Source organism: Strongylocentrotus purpuratus, unplaced genomic scaffold (genome assembly GCF_000002235.5).
Source record: "Strongylocentrotus purpuratus isolate Spur 01 unplaced genomic scaffold, Spur_5.0 spur5_scaffold_1, whole genome shotgun sequence".
NCBI classification, from domain to species: domain Eukaryota; kingdom Metazoa; phylum Echinodermata; class Echinoidea; order Camarodonta; family Strongylocentrotidae; genus Strongylocentrotus; species Strongylocentrotus purpuratus.
Window position 1 is genome coordinate 9,428,410 of NW_022145594.1, and position 27,065 is coordinate 9,455,474.

General features: G+C 36.2%; 1 protein-coding gene across 1 annotated transcript; it reads right to left on the minus strand.

Moving 5' to 3' along the window:
* Positions 1–27,065, minus strand: LOC105441902 (transcription termination factor 4, mitochondrial-like). Its single transcript, XM_011673527.2, has 3 exons — positions 26,709–27,065; positions 7,859–8,739; positions 1–395 (listed from the first exon to the last, which is right to left on the minus strand). Exons 2-3 carry the CDS (start codon positions 7,944–7,946, stop codon positions 154–156), a joined length of 330 nt encoding a protein of 109 aa, XP_011671829.1. The 5' UTR covers positions 7,947–8,739; positions 26,709–27,065; the 3' UTR covers positions 1–153.

Consider the following 27,065-nt stretch of genomic DNA (forward strand, 5'->3'; position numbering starts at 1 on the left):
AAATCCTCTGAATATAATCAGCATTTTGAAGTGAATATTGAGTAAGAATCATGAACAAATAACAAAAATTGATTCATTTATTCTCATATTAATTTGTTAAAACATAATCCAAGGCTACTGACCTAATATCCTCTAGGAGCATCTTGGTAAATGTTACATACTCTTCCACGCTGGTCTTAGCCACCTTCTCTGTGAACCTTCAATGAGCCTTGACAAACTAGGATTCTTCATAGCAAAGTGCCCTCTGTTGTTGGGTGCAGCATACAGACCAAGCCTCTCCAGGATAAGATGCCTGCATCGTAGGTGATCAAGGGAGTATTTGAAGATCTTGGCTTGAGTCATGTCTGAGTTGTTCTGGATACCCATCCTGAAGTAGCTATACTGGAAACGAAGCTCTGGGGATAAATAAATGTAATTTGTAAATGAATATTGATTGATGTGTAGTTCAATTAAACAAGGGAAACGCTCTTGGCGGTCTCGACTGTATTACGCAATTCGATATGATGAAAAATTGAAGTTGGAACATTATTTATAGGCAGGGTGTCCATTAGCTGGCCCCCAAAAATGAAATCCTCTGATAAAATCCTCTGATAAAATCAGCACTTTGAAGTGAATAATTGATTAAGAATCATGAACAAATAACAAAAATTGATTGACTAAGGACTTATGCTTTCAAAATTATATCAAAAATTCAAAAAAATTACCTAATTAATTTTTTTTGACGCCGCCGTCACCGGAAAAGCGGTGCCTATGTCTCACTTTTTTGCTACACAGGCGAGACAAAAACTAGATGGTTGTTCGACTGCGCGCAGTCGAAAATGATGCCTCCGCCATAGAGCAATTTTTCAAATTCAAGTTTGATTGTAAGCCATTAACAGCTTCACAGAATATCATTATTACAAGCTATTTTTTATATACATGTATAACCCTTTGGTCTTTGATCTTATGACCCTAAAATCTAATCTGTTCGATGACTCTGCAAGATACATACATGTCCCAAGTTTGATAGTAATCCATTCTTCAGTTCTAATAGGAAGGCATTCACAAGCTATTTTTGAATACATAATGAGCCCCATGACCTTTGACCTTCGGCCTCATGACCCCAAAATCTACTCAGTTCATTGGCTCTGCAAGATAAATACATGTTTTGAGTATGATGGTAATCTGTCCATCGGTTCTAATAATAATGTGATCATAAGCTATTTTGCATACATAATGAGCCCTGTGACCTTTGACCGCAAAATCTAATCAGATCATTGGCTCTGCAAGATACATACAGTACATGACTAAAGTTTGGAATACATCAATCGGTTCTTGAGGTAACGTGATCACAAGCTATTTTTGCATACATAATGAGCCCTGTGACCTTTGAACTCATGACCCCAAAATCTAATCAGTTCATTAGCTCTGCTATCCTGCCAACATTTGAAAATTATGGGAATTAAGAATTTTTAGCACGGTATGTCTTCGAAAAGAAGAATTCTGTACCCTTAATCAGGCGTTCGCACATGAAGCGGCAGTGTAACTGGCAATACGCGGTAAATCTGTGCAAAAAAAGCGAATACAAATTCGCTGCTCAATCATGCAGCCCTTCAACACACGCAATAAGTGAACTCTCACATCGCGGCAAGCTTAATTTGGCTTAAGCAACACAAAAAAAAAAAAAAAAAAATCCGGGATATTCCACATTTTGGGGTCCAAAAAATCCAGAAAAACGGTATATTCCGGATTATTCGGGAGGGTTGGCAGGTATGTAGTGCTGTAAGTCAGACGCTATAGCGTCTGTAAGTCAGACGCTATGTTCGTGTTCGGTTCGATTCGGCAGTGCTGTAAGTCAGACGCTATGTTCGTGTTCGGTTCGATTCGGCAGAGTTCGGCAATTTTTCACCCGAACTTGGTTCGGTTCGGGGTTCGGTAATATAATAGCAAGCAGCGTTATAGCCACGGCGGTCGGCACTGGGCGGGCCGGCCAGCCAGCCGGGCCCGACCAGCACGGAGAACTTGATTGATTGATTTTTTTTTTTTTTTTTTTTCCTCTTGTCAGAGGTACTTTATTCATTTACAAAAATAACCAACACACAAATCATTACATCATAACAAAATTTTACATTCACTTTAAGTATTTTCTTAAACTATTAAGAGAAAATCTTCAGTGATATAAAATATCCCCGAAGATTTTCCTTAGTTCCCAGATGCTATTTCAAAAGCTCTCAAAAAACTCTCCAAAAAAAATACTATGTCCCGAGAGCCCCCGAAACAACATCCGAGATGTTATCCAAGAGTAACTCGTATTTAAAAACATGCCATATGAAAAAGCTGTTGTATGGTTTACCTTGAAAATAATTTAACATATACATCAAATTGATTGATTGATTTTTATTCGACAAGCTTCCAACATACAACAATATACAATAATAACAGATCAAAAATAAGTCAGCTTGAACAGGATAACCCACGAAAGCTCGAGAGCTTATTTCCAGTGGGGTCCCTTACAGACATGTATAAAATTAATAAGTTAAAATAGTAATATTTACAGACAGATAAGAAAATTAAAAGAACTACTTATTAAAGATAATAATAATAATAACAACATTAAACTGATGATAGAAATGATATTAAGTACAAGAAGAAAAAGAAGAAGGAGAAGAAGAAAAAGAGGAGAAGGAAGAAGAGGAAAATAATGATGAATTTGTAGAATTTCTATAACGTACGAAAACATAAGTATATACAACATGAAAAGGTATGAACCGACAGAAGAATAAAAATTTCAATCATATAACATGTCATTCACTTCTCTTCTCTGACTGTCAAGTATTAGGTATTCCTTTAATTTCCTCTTAAAATGATCATAGTTTCCTATTTCTTTTACACCATTGGGAAGGGAATTCCAATGTTTTATGGCATTGTAATAAAACGAATTTCCAATACTACCTACTCTTTCTGGTAAGTTAAAGTTGAATCGTCTATTTCTTGTATTATAATCATGTACGTCAGTAACAAGATCGAAGTTGGATCGAATATAATGATTCGACCTAGTATGATATATTTTATGCACGTGATGCAATGCGAGTTGTTTTGATCTTTGGTCGACTTCAAGAAAACCAGCTTTAGAAAGTTCGCTGTAGCCAACATGAGTTCTTGGACCAGAACAGTTGATAAATCTCACCATTTTGTTCTGTATAATCTTCAACTTCTTTTGATCTGACTTGTTTATGTTACTATACCATGCAGGGTTAGCATAGTCAAATAAACATTGAATAAGAGCAAAACAGAGTGTACGTCTTGCTTTTAAATCCATACAACTTTGATATCTGTACAAAAATTTCAGACGAGAATTTGCTTTTTTTACAACTGATTCTACTAAAGATGAAAATGAAATTGCGCTAGCCAACTCAATGCCTAAATACTTCACAGACTCTTTTCTCTTGATTGCTTGATTATTGTGTGTCACTTTGAATTCAAATGACTTTTTAGAACTACTTTTAGAACAAAATAAAATGCTTTCTGTTTTTCCCAAGTGTAAAGAAAGCTTATTATCAGTCATCCAATCGACACACGTAGACAGCTGTTCACTGAGCTTTTCCTCAATATATTTAGGATCAGGATTTGAATAGAGTAGTACGCTGTCATCTGCGTACAATAATAGTTTGAAGTCTTTTATACAAATACACATATCATTTATATAACTTGAAAATAGAATTGGGCCTAAAATGCTTCCCTGAGGAACACCGCATGTTATAGGCATTAGTTTGGAACGAATATCATGAATGGCCACTACTTGGTGCCGATTAGATAAGTAGGATCTGAACCAATCTAAACTTGCCTTAGCAAAACCCATTAGTTGTAACTTCTTCAATAAGACGCAATGATTAACTGTATCAAAAGCTTTTTGCAGATCAAGGAGCACCATACCAACAAAGCGCCCTTGGGAAGTTTCTCTCCTCAAATAATCAGTCAAATGAATTAGACATGTTTCAGTCGAATAATCATGTCGAAAACCAGATTGAAATTCATAAATTATAACTTCTCCACACTGCTTCCGACCAGCACAAATTTCACATTAAAACACTGCTCTAAACGTAATTATTTGTGAAGAAAAGTACTACTTACATTCGTATTTCCGTCTTGAATCGTGTTTTATTTTCAATTTTAAAAGAATCATGTTTTCAATTTGTCAATATACAGTTATTGACTGGCAGGGGGTGTAATATAACATTATTTAGACCACTGAAGGGAGTAACATTTCCCAGGTGGTTATATTTTCACGAGGGAAAATACTCCCTTCAGGTCCAAAGAATGTTATATACCCCCTGCCAGTCAATAACTGTTATATTAGAGAGCCTTTTTTTTGGGGGGGGGGGGGGGGGGGGGGGTCCATATTTTTTTTTGCCCGAAATTTTATTTTTTATTTTTTCAAAATTACGTAAAAATTATCCGTCGAGGTAGTTCAAGAAAGAAAGAAAAATTCAAAAACAATTTTGGGGAAAAAAAAAAAAAATCCAAAAAAATCCAAAAAAAAAAAAATTCTTACCCTAAAAAGCATTTTTCGGGAAAGAAAACAAAAATTACCCAAAAAAGCATTTTTTGGGAAAAAAACAAAAATGTGGACAAAATAATTTCAAGGGAAAAAAAAAATTCATGAAAAAATATTGAAAAAATAAAATAACCCTCGGTTAGGGTGTAATGTGTGTAATCGGTGACATACAGTCCTCAAGAGGGCGACATGCATTGATTAAAAATATATTCATTTCACCAGCCGGTAAAATATAACACCGAAAAGTGACCGGCCAGGAAAATATAACAATTTGGATCCTCGCAATTGATATCACGTGACGAGCTCTGGACCAATCACATCTCGGTATCTGTCTAAGCTATCTAATATTAAATGATATTTTTTAAAGATTTTTCGAGACGGTTGTTGTCTAATGTTAGAGTCATGAAAACTGCCATCGTCAATAACTGTTTTTAATAAGTTTTTATTTTCAATACGAAAAATATAAAATCCCTATTTTTCCTGAATAAATAAATACCATGCTATAATATATATTTATTTCATTATTTATATTGCAAAATCTGTCCGATATTGTTACAATTAAAATATTATTTGTTTGTTGAATGGCTTGAGCTGAACATGTTTTGATCACGCACATGTAGATCTATTCTTGTTTATGGCTTGCGATTGCGACGTATAGCGTGGTCAGGATTTGGGATTTAAATGGCGCCAGTGAAGTTGCGCCCACCACTCGATAAACATAAATCACAAAGGCAGAAAATGGGAAAAAATTAAATATAAAATGAGCAATCATGACATGAAATTTAGGTACAAAATGACAAGTTTGTTACCTTGCAAAAACGTTTACATTTTTCTGCCGAACATCCGAACCAGGCCTTTGCGTTCGGTTCGGTTCGGTTCGGAAGTGCCATGTTCGGCGAACTTTCGTTCGGTTCGGCGGTTCGGCTACAGCACTACAGGTATGTATATATACTAGACCAAAAGCTTCGGTCTCTCTAATCGTTGATTGTTCCACTGAGACTACGTCTGGCTCCACTAGACCTCCGATTATAGAGACTGAAGTTCGTCCTATGGGGACTGTACGGAACAAATGGTTCGGTTCGGTTGGACCGTGATGAATGAGATATGCAACACGATTTTCACTCTTTTCATCCTCATAAATGCTGGAATATTGCAATAATTAGAGTCTAGATCTATATTAAAACTAGATGAAATTTGACTGCGCGCAGTCGAAAATGATGCCTCCGTCATAGAGCAATTTTACAAACTGAAACGGAAGAAATTTTTCAAATTCAAGTTCAATTGTAATCCATTAACAGGTTCTCAGAATATCGGGATTACAAGCAATTTCTCATATACATATATGACCCTTTGACCTCATCTTTGACCTCATGACCCTAAAATCTACTCAGTTCATTGGTTCTGCAAGATGTCCTGAGTTAAATAGTAATCCATCTGTCAGTTCTAATGAGAATGCATTCACAAGCTATTTTTGCATAAATAATGAGCCCATGACCTTTGATCTTATGAACCAAGAATCTACTCAGTTCATTGGCTCTGCAAGTAACATACATGACCTAAGTTTGGCAGGAATCCATCAATCTGTTCTAATGATAATACGATCACAAGCTATTTTTGCATAATGTGCGCTGTGACCTTTGACCTCGTGACCCCAAAATCTTATCAGTTCATCGGCTCTGCAAGTAACATACATGACCTAAGTTTGGCAGGAATCCATCAATCGGTTCTTGAGATAACGTGATCACAAGCTGTTTTTGCATACATTATGAGCCCTGTGACCTTTGACCTCGTGACCCCAAAATCTAATCAGTTCATCGGCTCTGCAAGATACATACATGACCAAAGTTTGGCAGGAATCCATTAATCGGTTCTTCAGATAACGCGATCACGAGAACGGGACGTACGTACGTACAGACGTACGTACGTACGGACAGACAACCCGAAAACATAATGCCTCCGGCTACTTCGTAACGGAGGCATAAAAATAGAAATAACATATAAGTCTATATAGCCGATTCGATAGCTTGCTCCTAAATTAATGCTTAATCCAAAAAAGTCTCGTAGTCAACTAACTCCGTTGTCAGCCATCTTGGTTTTAATTGATGAATATTCATTTTTTCTTTTTGAACGTCCAATAGCTACCGTAGCTACGTACAAGTCAGCCCGGCTTGACCCATGAAACGAGTGCTTTGATTGGCCATTGGCTATGTTTTGGTTGACCCGGAAATATATCGGCCGCCGGGTCATATAGCTCTATGTTCGAGTGCATGAACGTACGTACTGTTTCACAGTTCTGGACGAAAATGGGACAACTCGTATAAGCAAGTCCTTAAATTCCGCATTTAATAATTAGTCAGCAAATTTTGATAACTGTAATTAGGAGATAGACACCAACCTAATTTACATCCGATTTAGAAATCAGAAAATTAGATCTAAATAAAGAAAATCGGGAAGAAAATGTCGTGAACGAAAAGATGTTTATCGCTGGCTCTAGATTACCCCCACGGTACGAGATCTCTGTACTACCGTCTGTATATGGGGAATGTCAACAAATGTCAGTTTTATTAAAGAAATGACCCATATCAGACGGTTATTTCTGTCTATATATATACATGACGTAAGTTTGGCAGGAATCCACCAATCGGTTCTTGAGATAACGTGATCACGAGCTATTTTTGCATACATAATGAGCCCTGTGATCTTTGACCCCAAAATATAATCAGTTCATTAGCTCTGCCAGATACATACATGGTTTAACCCTATTTAGCCCGGGCTATTTTGAAACTGCATAGCCCGGGGGGGGGGGGGGGGGCTTCTAACACATTGATAACACATGTGAACTTCACACTTGTGTTGCAGGCAGCAATCAAAGATGTATTTATCAAAGGAAATAGTTAGAATGTCCAGAAGAAAGAGAAGAGCTTACAGGAAAGCAAAGAAAGAGAAGAGCTTACAGGAAAGCAAAGAAAGCAAATATCACATACTGTACATGTAAAGAGGATTTCCATAACAATGAAACACCTTGCTCTACTGTGTACACTCCAAGACATTTAAATGCCATTACCAAATCATGCATGCTCAAGTCTTGCCAGTATCATTCTTTGAGTATTTAAATAGAAGAACAGCTAAAAAGTCTGGGGCTCAGTAACAGACAGTTTGTGCCATTTGTTAGATGTTCTTGCTGACAGAGAGGGGGAGGAGAAGGACAATGTGTAGTCTCATTAAATAAGTGGGCCTTTGCCTAAGCTGGTAATGCATATAAGATAGGTTTGGATACAACTACATTGCAATGAAACCTGAGAATTTGTATATTGATATACATACCGATACTCTCCAGGTCTTCTTTCAGGATTGCTGGACTGTCAGATAATATGGTCAAGACTTCTGCTATGGGAAATCTGCACTTCTCCATCAGCAACTTAACTGCATTCAACTGAGCACTACATATGGTCAGTATCTATGGCCAATCTGCAATCAACTTCTGCAGTTGTCCTTCCACAAAGCCTAGCTTCCTCAGCTTCTTGACCCTGCTCTGTAGCTGCTGAAGTGATGCCTTCCACAGAGATGCATTTCCATCAAGGGCCTTCATCAACCGTCTCCAGTTCAATCCCAACAAGTGAAGGTGGTCGATGTCACTAAGTAGTTTGTCCATCTTCACAGACAGGATACCAGGATTAGCTACTAGCATTGCAAGAATGCTTCTACAATCACAATCCAGATGGACCAGCTTTTGAACAAGGGGTCTGAGATTCTGCACGGATATTACATATGTTTTTGAAGGTTCTGCTAAGTTCAGTACAGACCTAACTTGGCTGAGAAATGTTTCCAAGTCATCTTCAGTTTCTATCAAAGTAATAACTGCAGGTTCAGTGTCACTGTAGCTTGCACTGGTGCTACTGAAATGTGAGGCAAAAGGTGCTGGTTGTGCAATATATACATTTTAGTTTCCCAACTTTGTGGAACATGGATAAAATTCTTCTGTCCATAAAAAGTGGATAACTTGTACTACATGTGGCAAACATCCTACTTTTTCCTACTGTAGAATGATGAATGTGACTTGCAGAAACAGCTGTGTGGTAATTTGATGACCAAGAAGAGAGGACACATCTCTGCAGCTTCCCAAAGAAAGGCATCTGTCTTGAAAGGACACGCAAGGTCAAATAGCTACTGGCCATGATGGTTGTCTTACAATCTTTTAGCTCTCCCTGAATTAATAAAAGAAAAATGCAAAAAATAGACATTAGGCTAATTCATTTGGGCTCCAGTCTTCTGCACATGATGAGAGACTAATAAACAAATTATTCTGGATAGTCAAGTATTATGATATATATATATAGTGAAATTCAAATGTATAATGGGTTTTGAATGTTTATATAAAGTAACAACGTGAAACAAATTTGCATTATATGACAATTAAAGTATTAACATAATAATATTATAACAATGTAATATAGCTGCATAGTGCACACAGTATCAATAATCTCAGTGTGGATTATGACGTGTTGCTTAAAATTTACACATGACTGATATCTACTTAAATGGTCCCTTAAAACATTTAAAGAAAAAACTTCTCTAATCTATGCTAAAATATCCCTTCTGCGCCCAGTAGGCCTGAGTCATCACGGGTTTTGCCGAACCCGGGTTTGACTTGAAAATTTCGGGCGGGGACCGGGTACCCGAAATTTTCACCACTGCACCCCGACACTAGAAATCGTGTGCATGCAACGGCGGGAGTTAGACTAAGTTGCTGTTCAATAATGCGACGGAAAAGACAGTTACTGCTTTCAAAACAATAAAATAATCCATTGAATTAAATTAAGATGCTTTAAAAAATAAATGGATATCATTTCAGTTGACGGTAGGTGTTTTTATATCAATGGAATGATGACGCTGAAGTACATATATTAAAGCATTAAAAAATGAGAAATATCAGCTAAAAGAGGGCGGGAAAAAAAACAAAAAAACATTCAAATCTGAAAATATCGGCCCAAAGAGAGCGACAAAAAAAAAGTTAAAAAAAAAAAAACTTTTCCGACCGACCGAACCATGTTTTGGCACCCAAAGGGCAATACAACAAGTTTTTATTTTAGGCCTAATAGAAGTAGAGGTTCGCTATTCATAAAACGGAATGAGGGTTGCTATTCATAATAGGAGTAGAGGGTCGCTATTCATAATACGAAAATGAGGGTCGCTATTCATAATAGGAATAGAGGGTCGCTGTTCATGATATGAAATGAGGGTCGCTATTCATAACATGAAATGAGGGTCACTATTCATAATGAGGAATGAGGGTCTCTATTCATAAGGTTCATTATTCATAAGGGTCACTATTCATGATAAGAGTATAGGTTCGCTTTTCATAACAGGAGTATAGGGTCGCTATTCATAATACGAGAAGAGGTTCGCTATTCATAATACAAAATGAGGGTCGCTATTCATGATACAAAATGAGGGTCGCTATTCATAACTAGAAAATTCGCAATCTGTATTGCCGCGCAATACGAATGTATCTCCCCCGGCAGTCGCAGCGATTTTGTGTCATCCTTATGTTCGAAGGAGGGATAAAGATCCCCTCTCTCCCCTCCCTGAAACAAAAGGATGACGTAGAGATCGCTACTAGTGGCTCAGACTATTGTCAAGACTAGGAGCAGCATCACCAAAACAATATGTGTGTAGATTAGAGTATAATGCATCTCTGTAGAAAATTTGAAAGAAATCTGTCAAGAAATGTGGCAGTTAGAGCGCACAAAAGACAGCCACCAAAATATGACCTTTGACCCTATAACAGACGGAACACAGGTGGCAGCATCACCAAACACTAAAAAGGTGTAGATGATTGTACTAAGACACACCTCCATACAACATTTCAAAGAAATCCATCAAGAAATGTGGCAGTTAGAGCGCATTAAAGACATATTTGACCTTTGACCATATAAAAGATGGAACAATGAGGGCAGCTTCACCCAAAGTGTCGATTGGTAACAAGATACATTTCTAATTCTCTATACAAAATTTGAAAGAAATCCATTATGAAATATGATCTGCAGACCGCAAACTAGACACCCACCTAAAAATATGAACTCTTGACCCTATACAAGACGGAAAACTGGGGGCAGCATCACCAAAAGTTGTAGGTCAGTAGATTATACAAAGATACACCTTCACACAAAATTTGAAAGAAATTTGTTAAGGAATGATGTAGTTAGACCGCAAACTAGAGTGCCACAAAGACATCTATCAAAATATGACCTTTGACCCTGTAAAAGATGGAACACTAGAGGCAGCATCACCAAAATCTATATGCTTGTAGATTATACCAAGATACATCTTTGTTAAAAATTTGAACAAAATCCCTTGAAAAATGTGGCCTATAGAGCGCACACAAACCATCCAAAAAAAATATGGCCTTTTAACCTATAGAATTCGGAACACTGGGGGCAGCATCACCAAAAGTTATAGGTGTGTAGATTATACCAAGATACACCTCCATACAAAATTTGAAAAAAATCCGTGAGGGAATGATGTAGTTAGAGCGCACACAAGAATAAAATAATATGACGCGGCGGCGTAACGCTGCTGAATCTAAAGTACCCCACTGGCATACTGCCGGGGGATACAATAAGAGTAGAGGGTCGCTATTCATAATAGGAGTAGAGATTTCCTATTCATAAAAGTAGTAGAGGTTTGCTATTCATAATACAAAATAAGTGTCGCTATTCATGATACAAAAGGAAGGTGGCTATTCATAACAGGAATAGAGGGTCGCTGTTCAGTGTTCATAATAGGAGTAAAGGTTCGCTATTCATAATACGAAATGAGGGTCGCTATTCATCATAGGAGTAGATAAGAGATTCGCTATTCATAATAGGAGTAGAGGTTCGCTATTCATAATATGAAATGAGGGTCGCTAGTACATGTGTAGATATCCCACCCCAAAATAAAAACGAGGACAAATTTCTCACTGCATTTTTTACTTTAATTGTGTTGCATTAAAAAGACCTTATCAGACCTCCTTACCCATCACCAACACCCTCACCCCAACAAAAAAAGACAATAAAAGTTTGATTCATACTCGGATTGCATAACCTCTTTGTATTATACATGACGCGAAAACCGTCAAGGTCCGAACGTGTTCAAGCCCCCTATCCCCTAAAGTCTCAAACAAATCACAATTCTAAAGTGCTAGATGAGCAACCTTTTCTGATAGATTCCACATCGTTTTTTCACAATGCAATCACATGATCAGAAGTCAACTTTATCTTTAATGTCACATTGGCATAGCCTGGATAAGATCAGTCGGAGGGAGGGTGGTTGGGCAAAATGTCACACATGGGAAGTCAAATTACAATACGATTATTTGTGTTCATGGTGTCCTTTTTTTTTCATCACCATAAGGGCGGGAGATGTCTCTATATACTATATATAAAAGGTGAAATATACTTAAAAACAAGACAAATATTCAGGGCCATGTGTCACCTTGGGGGTGTCCTCCGTCCAATATTTCCCTTTGTTATGAGCATTTTGGAAATTGCTTAGGCCTATTTTATTTAATGAATAACGACCCTCATCCCGTATTATGAATAGCGACCCTAACTCTATATTATGATTAGCGACCCTCATTTCATATTATGAATAACAAACCTCTACTCCTATTATGAATAGCGACCCTCAATTCGTATTATGAATAGCGACCCTCTACTCCTATTATGAATAGCGACCCTCTGCTCGTTTTATGAATAGCGACCCTTATTTCGTATTATGAATAGCGACCCTCTACTCCTATTATGAATAGCAACCCTTTTCTCCAAATATGAATAGCAACTCTCATTTCTTATTATGAATAGCGACCCTTTTTTCCAAAATATGAATAGCGACTCTCATTTCGTTTTATGAATAGCGACCCTCTTCTTCTATTATGAATAGCGACCCTCATTTCGTATTATGAATAGCGACCCTCTTCTCCTATTATTAATAGCGACCCTCATTTCGTATTATGAATAGCGACCCTCTACTGCTATTATGAATAGCGACCCTTTACCCCTATTATGAATAGCCACCCTCTTCTTGTTTTATGAATAGCAACCCTCTACTCCTATTATGAATAGCAACCCTCATTTCGTATGAATAGCGTCCCTCTTGTCGTATTATGAATAGCGACCCTCTCGTCATATTATGAATAGCGAGCGACCCTCATTTCCTAATATGAATAGCGACCCTCTACTCCTTTTTATGAGTAATGAACCTCATTTCGTATTATGAATAGTGACCCTCTTGTCGTATTATGAATAGCGGTCCTTTTGATTAACGAACCTTATTCCTTTATAAAAAGTGACCATCTATAACCATTATGAATAGCGGACCTGCAGGTATGGGAAGTTCCACATTATGAATAGCGGTCCTTATGAATAGCGGACCTTATGATTAGCGGTCCTTATGAATAGCGGGCCTTATGAATAGCCGTCCTTATGAATAGCGGTCCTTATGAATAGCGGTCCTTATGAATAGCGGTCCTTATGAATAGCGGTCCTTATGAATAGCGAATGGACTCCGTGTTGAGTATCAAAATCATAGGTGCAGTGCAGAATACCCTGTGCAGGTCATGGTTAAAATTATGCACGTAAATGTGCGTAGTTCACTGGCAAACCGATGAACCAATAAAAAGCTACGAATATGAAGCATGTGATTCAATACAAAAACACCACGCTCCGGTCAAATAGGCTAACTACGCAATACACATACCCTGGATCAAAATAAATACATGTATTCATGTTTTATCTCAGATGCTATTCTTAAAGGACTTACAATATTTTGCATTTTAAAATTGTCATTTATCTTGTGACAATAGGCATGCATGAACAAAGCAAACAGCAGTTGTTTACACAAATGAATTCAAATTATGAGAACTACCATTAACAATTTCATTCTCTTCTCAAAATTTGATGTCCAAAAAATTCTCATTCATGAAGAAAATGTGGATTTTGTACCTACCGGTAAAGGCTTATTGGTCAAATGGAGGATTTCCATTTTGTGTTATATGGTCTAGGAAAAGGTATAGTACCTTACTCCTTCATGTCAATGTACATGTAGTTGTACTAGCAGGATAAGGTAGATATATATTGCCTTACTCCTTAATGTTATTTTAATTCAGGATAAGGTATACAAACTTACTGCTGAATGTCATCTTGTATAGGATAAGATATATTAACGTTTAGGGAATTTAATCACCTAAATAAAAGAAATACAAATAGATTTCTTTCCTACCTTGTCTCGTAGAAACACCTGTTGAGTACAGATACTTGGAACATATATTATATCACAAGTAGTAGTTCAAATATTGCACAGCACCCATAGAAAGAATATGTAAGACCATGTACTAAGTAATGACGCTTCTTTGCGAATTAAGTAAGGAAGAAGAAACTTATAATCTCTATAAAGTAATAAGGCCTCAGAACCGAGTAGAGAAACAAGCGAAGAAATAGGACAAGAATTAAGATGAAGCTGAATTAGCTTTGCTGTAGATCGACTCAAGACTCTCTAGAATATGTGTGCTCTAGATATGAACAGCTCAGGAGAAGTGATCAAAATAGGTGTGGCAAATAAGGCAAGCAAGTGTAATGTGCCTGTTAAATATAAGCTATACCAGTACATTAGGTGGTTGCACATCCCAACCCATAGGGTGTGGAATGTGCTTGCCAGAATAAGTATGTGTGGAACTCTAGTAATGTAACAGGTGTCACTAAAGAAATGAGTGACAATGGAATAAAAGGCTAGACTTCAAGCCACACAATAAAGACAAGACAATAATATATACAAATGCAAATTTCTCCTAAGGTCAAGTCACTACAAACTCCTTGATGCCGATGTGGTAGGATTATTATTTGTCTGCGGTACGATTGTATAGCAGACAAATGTTGTTTGTATCGTTAATGAATGCATACTTATGTTGGCTCCGGGGCTGTGCCCCGATGGAATGTAATTTGCATAGGCAGCTCGTACAGGTGTGTGAGCTAATTCTGCCACGGAGACCAGGGCGTGGCATGAATTAGTTTGTAATTGAATCATTCTAGCTTGAACTTTCAACGAGACAACTTTTATTTACAATAAAAGTGCGTTGTGTCATGTAGTGTTACATGACTGTGTTTGAATAAGCACTATGAACATGACTGACAAAGAGAGCGGACAAAATATACAGTTCCTCAGGTATGTAAAAATGTGTAGAACAGGTGTCACATGCATATTCACCTTTTTACATAATAGCAGTGAAGGGATGTTCCTTTATCAACCTGAGGAACTGTATATTTTGTCCGCTTTCTTTGTCTGTCATCTTCATAGTGAAGGTTTTCCAGAGTTTTTATGCTCGTTGAGTTTTATCTCTGGTTTTTTATCCTGGATCATGATAGGTCCGGTTTCCAGTGAAGGAAATGACAAGAAATGTTTGTTAAACATTCATACTGAATAAACGGCCGGCTCTCAGTAGTCGTTGTCAGGCAGTCGTTGTCAGGCAGTCGTTGTCAGGCTATTCCACAATAATTGAAGTGTATTATTGTGTTATTTGTGTGTATTGGGAGTCAAGAGGGATGACAGACGAAATAATATGTGAGATTATGGGACAGACGTTTTTTTAAGCAATCAAGGACTTTCTAATGAAATAGGTGATTGTACCTAATGCACATGGATACTCTTCTTTGTTAATTTAAAATAAGTCACTGAACTATACATTTGACTGATTCAAGCCCAAATGATCTCGTGTTATAGAATTTGATCTTTTTAATTACGTCGACATCGAAGCCCTAAACGAAGGTTTCCCGATGTCGGATGTGATCCAAATTCCGGTGGAAAATGCAATATATGATTATGATTAAAATTAGTAAACAATTGGGCTAAAATTCCTTTGCTAAGAATGGATATTAAACTGCTAAAAAAAAAATTAGTAAACAATTGGGCTAAAATTCCTTTGATAAAAATGGATATTAAACTGCTTAAAAAATGGATACGGAACTACACTAGCGCCAGTAATATTTTATACAAAAATTAAGCAATTTTTTTCATCAACCTTCAACAATGTTACCAAGTCAAGATGAAGTTGAGTTCTGGTCAAGCGATTGCATTGTGAAAGAAACTGTGTGTAGTCGACCAGAAAAGGTTGATCATCTAGCATATAAGAATTTGTATGTATTGCAAGGTTCTGGAATCATCAAAATGATAAGAAATTTGGCCAAGTCTTGGTAAAGTTACAAACATTGTACACAGAAAGATGTACAGTATATATGGGACCACTCCAGCAAAGGATAGAGAGTCAATGCTAATGCTAATGCGTAAAGGCAGGGACCTAGAAGTCTATTCACAAATATACACACCACACAATATCGCATAGACTCTACACAATCATGTAGATGCAAAAAGCAAAGTTTGACACTAGACTTCATGACTTAGAATAGAATCTACAATTTTAATTTTTAAATTATTCTTTTTAACATCAGTTAGTTGAAAAAATGTATTTTACTGCTATTTAGGTGTCATCAATTGTCACCAAAGTACCGATTTTTAGTGAAATCGGTTGAGTGCCGAGTTTTGTACAGTGGTGTTTGAAATGTTGAGAATCAAAAGCACAGCTTTTACTACACAGCCAGGATAGCGATGCTCCTATGTGCGTATGGGACTACACGAACATGTGGCGTAAAAATCCTACCCCCCCCCCCAAGTTTTACGATGTTACATGACATAGATCTATTTAGAATATAAAGGCATTTGAAGAGCCATGCTTTTCAGGGAACATGTCTTATCTGATGTTCTTCCACACTTGCATAATGAGAATGATAACGCTCACAAATTATTTTTCACCTCTTCCCAGAACTCAACCTTCTCTTTATTACTTTAAGCATAGTAATTTGTAATCAACTCTGTTGATTTTAAGTAATAATTCCGTAGAAATACTTTTTATTAAAGTAAGAATTTACTCACGTTCAGCAGAAGTGTTTATTCTTTTTTTCATGTTTCTGCTAGGCCTACGTTTGATTTGTTCTCTTCTCGTTTCAATTTCGCCGCTTCTAAGTTCTATTCAACAAACATGTCTCTCTCTCTTTCTTGTAGTTCTGCTTCCTCCGCTCAGGTCGGAGATCTTCGGGCACTTTGATTCCGCCGAAGTTACATGAATGGCTTTCTATAGATTCTAGGTCGTTAAGTGTGAAGGTTGCGTATAAAATGAAGTGTAGGCCTATGCAGCTGTGTAGTCACTGCTGTTGTTGTTGTTGTTGTTGTTGTTGCGAATAATGGCGTTTCCATCGTCATTCGATGATTTCCGCCAGGCAATGTGAGAGGGCGTAGTTACTGGTCCTCTCTTAATACTTTTACTGTTGGATCGACGATAGCCTAGTGGCGTTGTGTTGTGCAATTAACAATGTCAGTAAATTGTTAGTAGTTATTTTTTGTATTGTTATTCGGCTTGTTATTTTAAAGAATTCATTAGGAAAGAAAGGATGAAGTGGTTGAATATTAGTTGCGATCAGTTCATTACGTTAGGACCTCTCTCCGTATAATGAAGCAATTTGTACAATTTATACAATAAAGCAATTTATACCGAGGATAGTACCACTGTCACTAATACTAATAGATAATAGCAAAACGTAACTAATACTCGATTAATACTTAATTAATACGCAATTAATGTTTATAGCTGAGCATCACAGTTCATTGTACCTTCCACTGCCTTTTAAAAAAGCTACCACCTTTCCTATATATTCCTCATTTCCTAGTAATTGACCTAGATTTGGATTTTGAGTTTTTAGTGCTCTATACATTCTCCTTCGTTGTCTTTCATATTTTGGACATGATAATAAAAAGTGCTCAATTGTTTCTATCGTTTGGCATTCTACACATAATCCAGTGTCGTGTTTTCTAATTAAATATTTATAGTAATTCAGGTTACATTTACCAAGCCTGAATTGATGGATTAATCTTTCGTCCTTTCTGTTCAAACCTTTGATTTTAAAAACATTATTTACATTTTTATTGATGCTATACAAGTGTCTTCCATTCTCTGCTTTATCCCAGAGGCTTTGCCACATGGATTTATAAAAAATATCTGATTCACTTACGAACTCACTTTTGTTTTTGTTTACTATTATATCAGTGTTGTTGTTTTTTTTAAGCTTGTTTTGCCAACAAATCAGCTCTTTCATTTCCTGGTAGGCCGCAGTGGGCTGGTACCCATTCAAGGTTAACATCTATCCCGAATAATTTTTCATAAATCTCAACAATTATGCTGGATTCTTTCATATTCTTTATGGCTTCTAAAGCTGATGCTGAATCTGTTAAAATCACTACTGCAATTGGATGATATTCATCTATCCATTCAAGTGCCATTAATATAGCTACCAGTTCTGGTCTCATGATGGATATATTGGATGTTTTAAAGCATTTACTTAGGCTTAGTTTTGGGATATAGTAAGCTGCTCCTGTATACCCTTCCTGATGTTTTGAAGCGTCTGTATAGATTCTTAAACAGTAATTCCATTTTGTCTTAATGACCTCTACAGCATAATTTTTTGATTCTATTGATGAAGAAAACTTCTTAGAAACAAAATCCTTTATTTCTGTAGATATACTTGGCATCTTATAGTGCCAATAAGGTTTAACCGTCATGCATTCAGTGAGCTTTTCAATATTCCCTATTTCCAAGTTCCTCAATCTTTTGACGAAAGGACCTTGGCCCATTTTCCAAGAGTAACTTTCGTATTGCCAACACGGTAATAAGACTTTTTTGGTAGGATGGTTAATTTTAGCTGCATGTAAATAATAATGATATTTATCAATAAACATATTCCTCCTGAGTTGCAATGGCATTTCCCCGCATTCAACTTGTAGAGCCTGTAATGAAGTTAGATGAATTCCTCCAGTAATAATTTTAAGAGCCTGGAATTGTATGGTGTCTAATTTCTTTTTAAGAGAATTACTCGCGCCATCATAGGCTTCACTTCCATAATCTAACACAGAGCGGATTAAGCCTTTATAATCATAGTGAAGTATTTCCGAGTTATTGCCCCATTTTGTACCAGCAATACACCTCATAAGATTAAGTCTTTTTTTGCATCTTATTGAAATTTCATTTATATGTTTACTCCACGTCAATCTCGAGTCGAACCATACTCCAAGGAATTTGTATTCTTTTTCTAATTGAATACTTTGACTATATATCTGTAAATCAATATTTTTCTTTTCCTTTCTGCCGAATACTACGGCTCTCGATTTTGAGGATGAGAGATGCATACCCCATCTATCACACCATTTTTCAATTAAGCCTAGAGCCGCCTGTAACTTTTTTTGTACATGTGTCATATTTCTGTGCGAAAACCAAATACAAATGTCATCAGCATACAATGCTATTTCTACAGTATCCTGAATTCGTCTAAGATCATTGATCATGAAATTAAAAATTAAGGGACTTATCACGCTCCCTTGGGGAATGCCTATATTACAATTTTTTTGTTCTGATATGTAGTTTCCCACTCTAACACGATTCACTCTGTTAGACATGAATGCATAAATCCATTTTAAAATCTTACCTGTGAAACCTTGATTATATAATTCGTAAACTATGCCTTGTCTCCACACTCTGTCGTACGCCTTCTCTAGGTCAAGAAAAATCACAACTGTATGTTCTTTATTTGCCATTCCTTTTTGAATATCTGTTTCTAACTTAATTAAATGGTCAGTTGTACTTCTATTCTTCATAAAACCTGATTGTATGGGAGTAATAACATCCTCTCTCTCGATATACCATGAGAGTCTGTTTTTCACAAGTCTCTCCATTAGTTTACACAGTGTTGGGGTTAGAGAGATTGGGCGGTAAGACGACGGGTTTGAAGCATCTTTTCCTTTTTTTAATATCGGAATTTGAATAGCCTCAGTCCATTGTCTAGGCAATATACCTCTATTCCATATTCCATTATATAGTTCTAAGATCATCTTGATAATTTCTTCCGGAAGGTTGCTTATCATCTTGGAATGAATGCCATCCTTCCCTGGAGCAGTGTTTTTTAATTCTAGTAGAGCACTATTAAGCTCACTAAGGCGGAAATCTTCATTTAATACATTTTCCTCGTGGTTTTGCATGTTATTAATAATTTCTAAAAGTTTTGTTTCACTTTCTTTTCTCTTGACTATTTCTTCTTTCCCTACAGCTAAATCTAGAGAGTTAAAAACGTTCAAAAACATATTTGCTTTTTCTGTAGCTGTTTTACCAATTACCTTTCCAGCTTCCATAATCAAATTCGGTATTGATTGGTTCGTACTTTTTTGTTTGTCTTTGATCTTCTTCCACACGGCACCAATGTCAGCTGTCCGATTGAACTTCCGACAATAATCTCTCCAATATTCCCTTTTTGCTTTTCGGATAACTGATTGTGTAATTCTTTTTTTCTCCATATATATCTGAAAATCCTCATATAGGTGAGTTTTATACATGAAACGATTTTTTGCAGCGTTTCTAATTTTGACCGATTCTGTACATTCCTTCGTCCACCAATGTACCGGTTGCCTCGCTTTATACTCGGTACTTACCTTTTTGGTTAATTTGTCAATGGAGATGAGAATAATGCCGTTAAGAATATCAAGCTTACCTTGCAGGTCTGCTTCCTGGTATTCTTTTTTGCAGTCCTTCATTTGGTTCTTTATCTCCATTTTGTACAGTTTCCAATCAACTTTATTTAAAGAACTTCTTGCAAATAACCTTGTATCTTCGTTCTTTTCAAATTTTCCTTCTTTTGGGAGGTTCTTTGAAACAAAAGGAAGATCAAAGCTGATTAAAAAGTGGTCACTTCCAAAATTTTGTTTCTGTACAGACCAACCGCTGAGTTTTGCTAATTCCTTGGTCATAAATGTTAAATCTAGGCAAGAGAAACGACCTGTGTGGGGGTCTATCCTTGTCGAGGTACCTTCGTTTAAAAGCACCATATCATGTTTATGCATACATTCTTCCACTGTCCTCCCGTTCGCGTCTATGTCCTTACTACCCCATATTGGATTGTGAGAATTAAAATCTCCACATATTATCACTTGATTCTTACAATATAATATCATTTCGTCGAGCGCTGGTGCCGCAATTTTTTTGCAAGGGTTATAAAAGTTGACAAGTGAAAAGATGTGATTATGCATAAATATATCTATAATTTGATATTCCTGATCATCTGGTGTTTTTATCACTTGGAAAGTAACTGACTTATGTATATAAAATGCTAAGCCTCCTCTTCTGTTTTTTCTATTCTTTGTTATCAACGTATAATCTGGAAAACTGATGATATTGTAATCATCGTACCAGGTTTCCTGTAGGCAAATAATACTTGGCTTTTCTTCTTCACTTATGGCACTGGTTTTTTTAACTTATACCAAATGTGTCCACAAATGGGTCCAAAATGAAATTATGTTTACTCACTTCAAACTTGTATTTCTAGGATCAGGACTAATCATATTTTTGAGAAATGCAAATTCTGGACCTTAATATATCTCCTTATTTATTCACCAGATATGAATACTTTGAGTTTTTACAATTTTATTGTGAACTATAGCATATCTAATAACTGTGATATAAAACTCATTTGCTATTAATTACACCTTTAAATATGTTGGGTCTTTAAGAATATGTTTCAGAGATTGTTCATGCAAATTGTTGAGTTTCTATCTTGAAAAATACAGATTTTGTATCCCTTGAAAGTGAAAAATAGCTCTAAATTAGGGTTTTGACAATAACAAGTTTTTATTTCAATAGGTAAAATGTTTTTTTCTTAGGTCAAACTTATTTTAATATAACAACTGATGATATAAGGTAAATACATGCAAACAAATTGGGAACCAGTGCATTGCCTAATAATTTTCATATGGCACACCACTGATGTTTCGGACGTTACACACTGTTAACATTATATCTTTATTCAAGTTAATTGCTTTTCTTTAGGTATTATTGACCTCAGTTACATTAATTGTTTGCAGAAAAATACTTCTGTAACATTTATGGAAAAAAAATTGTGCAGTTTTAATTAGTTTAGCACATACATGTATACCAAGTTTGTCTTCATCGACCACTCAATTTATGTAAGGTATATTATTCATTTCAAGAATGTGTACCGGTAGTTAAAAATGCTTATGTGATCTAACAGAGTGAAATATGAAGCTAATAGCAATTGTAGTCATCAAAACTCCTTAAAAAATTCACTTAGAAACATACCTGTACTCTTTATTGCATGTTATGAACAACAGTGTGAAATGTATACTATGGTTTGTTTCGGATGTTACACGATGTTAACATTTCAATGAGATCATCAATTTCTACAAACTCTACAATATAGATGTTTAATCAGCTTGCTAATGTTCTTTGCCTTCAACTATATAGTGTGTCATTCAATAATATCACTAACACATACATGTATGTAAGCATTGAAACATTGACAAATCTTTAAAAAAATAAAACTATAAAAAAGTACCCCCAGTCATGTACGGTATTTTTTACGGTAATACGAAATAAGTGAATCCTAATGTATGTACATCTCGAGAATGACACATTTTTGATGTATTTTAAAATTGTGTATGTTTTAGGTTATAATACTACTGTAGTAACAATCATCCTTTACCACTATTTGTATTAGGAGGCTGTTTCAAACGACAATATGTTTTAATGCTCTTAAATAAGTATTCATTTATTTATTTAATTGACGACCGATTGATGAATGGATGGATTGATTGGTTGGTCGGTTGGTTGAATGGTTGGTTGATAGATCTTAACTCTTGCTGTGCCTATATTACAGGTGACAAACAATATACAGTGTACGTTAAACATGTACTGTATTTGCCGGTGATAAAGCCGCAGCGCCGCACCCCCAACTTTGACATTTCGTAGAGGAAAAAAAAAACGGACAGCCCATTTATATTTTACACTAGTGTAGGGTTGCGGTTCTAACAGATAATTACTAGCACTCTTAACACAGAGGCAGCCAAGCAGACATGTTGTAGGATTGATAACTACTAGCTAACTGACCAGGTTTTAATGTGTAAAAGCATTACAGCATTCTATGTAGCATTCCACATACATTCCATGCAAAGTAGAATAAATCAATAAATATTCATATAGTCCCATACAAATATAAATCAACATCACAAAGTATTCCTGAATATTCAAACATAAACAAAGGGTATATATTGAATATTCATAGTATATGTAAATTATACTACATAAGCTTGACTGCATCAGGTGAACATTGAAACCAATGAGAGAGAGAGATAGACAGATGAAAGGATGGTGGATGAAAAGGGTGAATGTGAATGAGGGATGACCTATTAATATGAAAGGGATGAATCATGGATAAGAAGGGGAGTTTCAGAAGTTCAAAATAAATCCCTACACTAGCTTATACATTTTGTATGTATGCATACATTTGAGGAAGATACTACATGTATATGTTTAGGATCATTAAATAAGGTATTACTGGTAATGCCCTTTTCTTTTATACATGTATGTACTTTTTACACAGATTAGTTACGTGTACTGAGTGCCCTTTTTAAAAGGTATTTTTAAATGAAAATCCATATTTCCCATACATTTTTAGAAAAACATTTTAATTTGCTTGATTTTATCAACTTCATATACGTGTATCATATCCATGTCATGACCATGCACACTGGGTATTGCGTAAGTGGGTGATTTTGATTTTTGTAACCTACCAGATAGTTTAGATTGACCATACAATCTTTGGTTATATGACATAATTTGGAACAACCTCTGTAAAAATGAAAACGTGATGATTTGCAAAGACACAGCAATGTAAATAGCAAAAGGAGAGGTTGAACAAATAAAATTTGCTATTCTCACATCTATCTTTGCCCCTCATTTGAACTAGTTAAAGTATGAAAATGTCTGTTAACAGTTTAATGTAACATCCGAAACGTGCTACAGCATAACAGAAAGTGCTGTTAAAATGGCTGGAAAATTTTTATGAGTCACTTTTATTGAGATTGTTTCTGATAAATTACAATTAAGGATATACTAAAGCAGCCAGGAATGCCTTGCACCACAAAGAGTGGCTTCAATATTTATGTTTTATAAGTCAATTTTGCAGAAAATTTAGATATTTTACGGAAAATTTGATTTTTTTGCATCATATTTCTTCATATTTTTATATTTAGATCTAAATGAAATTATCAAAATAGTGTTTTTAACAGGAGTGTGCATTGTGAAATCGTAACTTGCACATATGATAGAAAATTAGTTGAAATTTGCAAACTATGTGTTAACAATCATATAGTGTAACGTCCGAAACACCCTTCTTGAGTTTACACAAAATTATTGGATTTGAAAGACCTGATTTGTGTTTTGACTTGTGTTAAGACTTATAATAACTTATTTCATAATGATTTATTCACTCTAGATACCTTAAAATATGGATTATTATCATTTTATTGGTATTTTTTGTTTCGGACGTTACATTTGTTTCGGACGTTACAACTGTTAACGGAAAATTGGTTTTAACTATAAAATAGTATTGTAGTAATGTATTGCAGATTTCTTTGTTTTGATGGGTAGCTGCCATGAGAAGTTAACAAAATGTTATGATAAATATATCCTGCTGTTCATATATTTTCTGCTACTTCAACTTGAAAATTGTTTCGGACGTTACAAAACTGTTTACGGAAAATGAGACGACTTTTTCAAATTTTAAGTATATTTCTAACATAAGCGCTACTATAATTAAATTGTATTTTCTTTTAAAATAATCAGTTGGAGCAACTAATAAACTTACTCAAACCATATACAATCTCATTAATTTGGTGTTCTAGTGGGTTAAATGAGGGTCTACATTGTTTACGGAAAATGTAACGTCCGAAACGCCATTTTCAATTGCACTTTTCCATTAAAATAGGGGAGTTGATTCAGATTACTGTCAAGTTTCTTTAAGATCCACTCATGCTCATCAATCATCAATAGAAAAAAAACATATTGTTTGTGGCTATATATTTTTTTCAGCTCCGACCAAAATGGTATGTCAATTTTGTTACAAAATTCCGTAAACAATTTGCTGTTCAGGGATACCTCATGCGCATAAAGCAACGATGAAAATTTTTCGTTAACCTAGGTCCATGCTACTAGAAAAAGTTGTTACTGATTTCTAGTTCTTTATCTTTGGAAAGTTTCAGGCGCTCAAAGGGCCATTTAGGTATTTGGTCATAGTTTAAAAAACCAGTGCCTTATAGCACTTTTAATTATTTTGGTGTAAAATTCAAAGCCATGAGCGTTCATAGATTGAGCATTCCACTGAAACACTTTACCCATGATGGAGCATAATGCAAATTATATATGCACATGAAAGTGACAATTGAATAATTGTTCTGTAATGTAATTGGTTTGTACAATAGTCATCAGGCATGAAAGAAAGATAGATGAGAGATAGACAGAAAGAAAGAAGAGAGAAGAAAGGAAAGAAGGGAAAGAGAGAAGAAAGGAAAGAAGGGAAAGAAAGAAAAGAAAGGTGCCAGAGAGGGCTAAGGCGTTGGCCATAAGATGTTGGAGGCCCACGCCTATACTCTGTAATTATTTTAACCTTTCATGAATCATTTCTGGATGTATGGTTTGTACACCCAGGCAGCAATGTGCTGCTTCTACGACTAATCGGATCCTGTTCGAATTTGATGTTTCCTTTTCCATATTATTAATCACAAATACAATGAACGCTAAAAAGTCGACACTGTTAACTGTTATTTGAAAATCTTTCTCTTCTGTCTTCTCTCGATGACCTCGATCCGTATTCTGGTTTCCCTCATTGAATTTAACTCTTTCATTTCTTTGCGCCGGCTTGCTATTTCGTTCTGTCTCGCTGGAGACTGCTTGTTCAGCCTGCCCTGACGGGACTTTCTCATTGTTTTGAGGTTTTGCTCTTTCGTTTCTTTGTGAAGGCTTGCTAATTCTTTCTGCCTCTCTAAAGACTACTTGTTTAGTCTGCGTTTGAACAGGATTCTTCGTTTCGTGAAATCTTTTGGTTGCTGTAGCATATGAGATTTTTTCGCTTTGCGTAATAGCGTGTATCTTCACAGCGTCTTTGTACTTGACGCAGCCTAGATAAGCCGCCGAGTGGTTTTGCTCGCATCGACAACACTTAGGAGTTTCTTTGTTCTGACATTCTTTGAATTCATGTTCTCCTCCACACCGCACACATCGTGCTTTAGAATGGCAGCCATCAGCAACATGCCCGAAACGTTGGCATTTAAAACAACGTGGTACTTGTGGCACGTATTCGTAAACCTTGTACCTCTCAAAGGCAAAAATGAGTTCTGTTGGTATTTCTTTTCTTTCAAATGTCAGTAAGACTGACCTAGTGTCTTTCAGTTCACCGTTGATTCTCTTTTTGAATCTCTTTGCATGGACTACTTTATCCTTCTTTAACCATTCCAACAACTCTTCTTCCTGAACTTCAGGATCTACTCTTATTACTGCTTTTCTCTTGTATTCGTTTGGGTTATATGGCGTAACTTTACTGTCTTTCCTGCAAAATCTATAACGTTTTTCAGTTTGGCTACGTGTTTGGCATCTTTACATATAATTTTCGAACTTTTCCTTTTTCTTTCTACTTGGACTTGTCCTATTTCTTGATGTAAAAATTTCGCCATTTTTGTTGGAGTAATTTGTGCTATATTGTTGTTTACTCCTTCAACTATTACAGTTAGATCTATTTCTTTAGTACTCAGTATTTCCCCTTTTCTTTAGGAGATTCCACAAAGGTGCCGCTTGTTCTTGGTCTCTTTCTATCTCTCTCAGTATTCCTACTCGTTCTTCCTCTATGAGATATGAAAGTCTGCCAACTCCCGCCCTCATCATCCGTTGTTTCTCCTCCCCCTCCTATATCCATCACTGTTTCATTTCCCGTTCTTTTCTCGGGACTTTTAGTATGCCTACCCCTTGAGTTATCTATCTTAAGTATTGGAGACAGTGGTCCCAATCCTGACTGGGTGCTTTGGCTACAAATAGCCGTGGCAAAAGTTTCGTATGCCTCCTCTCCCGAGGATTCCGCCATTGTAAACTAGCCTAGCAATAGCATTTAGCTCTAGAGGCCAATGATATAATTCTGTTGGTTAATTATTATCTGTTAATATGTGGAATGAAAAGTGCAAGGAAAACGCCGGTTTGGCTAGGTCTTACCCCCAGGTGCAAGTAATTAAAAGGATACCAGAATCCAGATCGACTCGAAAAATTCACGGTCCCTGACGGTCCCTGACGTTGAAGGGCAGCCTCTTGAGGTCCACGTGGCAAAAGATGGTCGTTTGAAATTCCCGCCACTTCCCCCGGGAAGACTCCGCGGCTCGTTCTCTGAGTGTCCGCTCTTTCTACCTAGAATCTACCTAGAATCAGTCGCCATTCAGATAACGTGCAGACTGTGCTTGCTCAATCACCGTGTCCGTCTGTTTACTTATCATAAGTACATGTGTCCAGCATGCAGGGAGAAAGAGCAATGACTCCAAGAAAAGCGGAGGCGCAGACTCGAAGTATTGGGCAAAG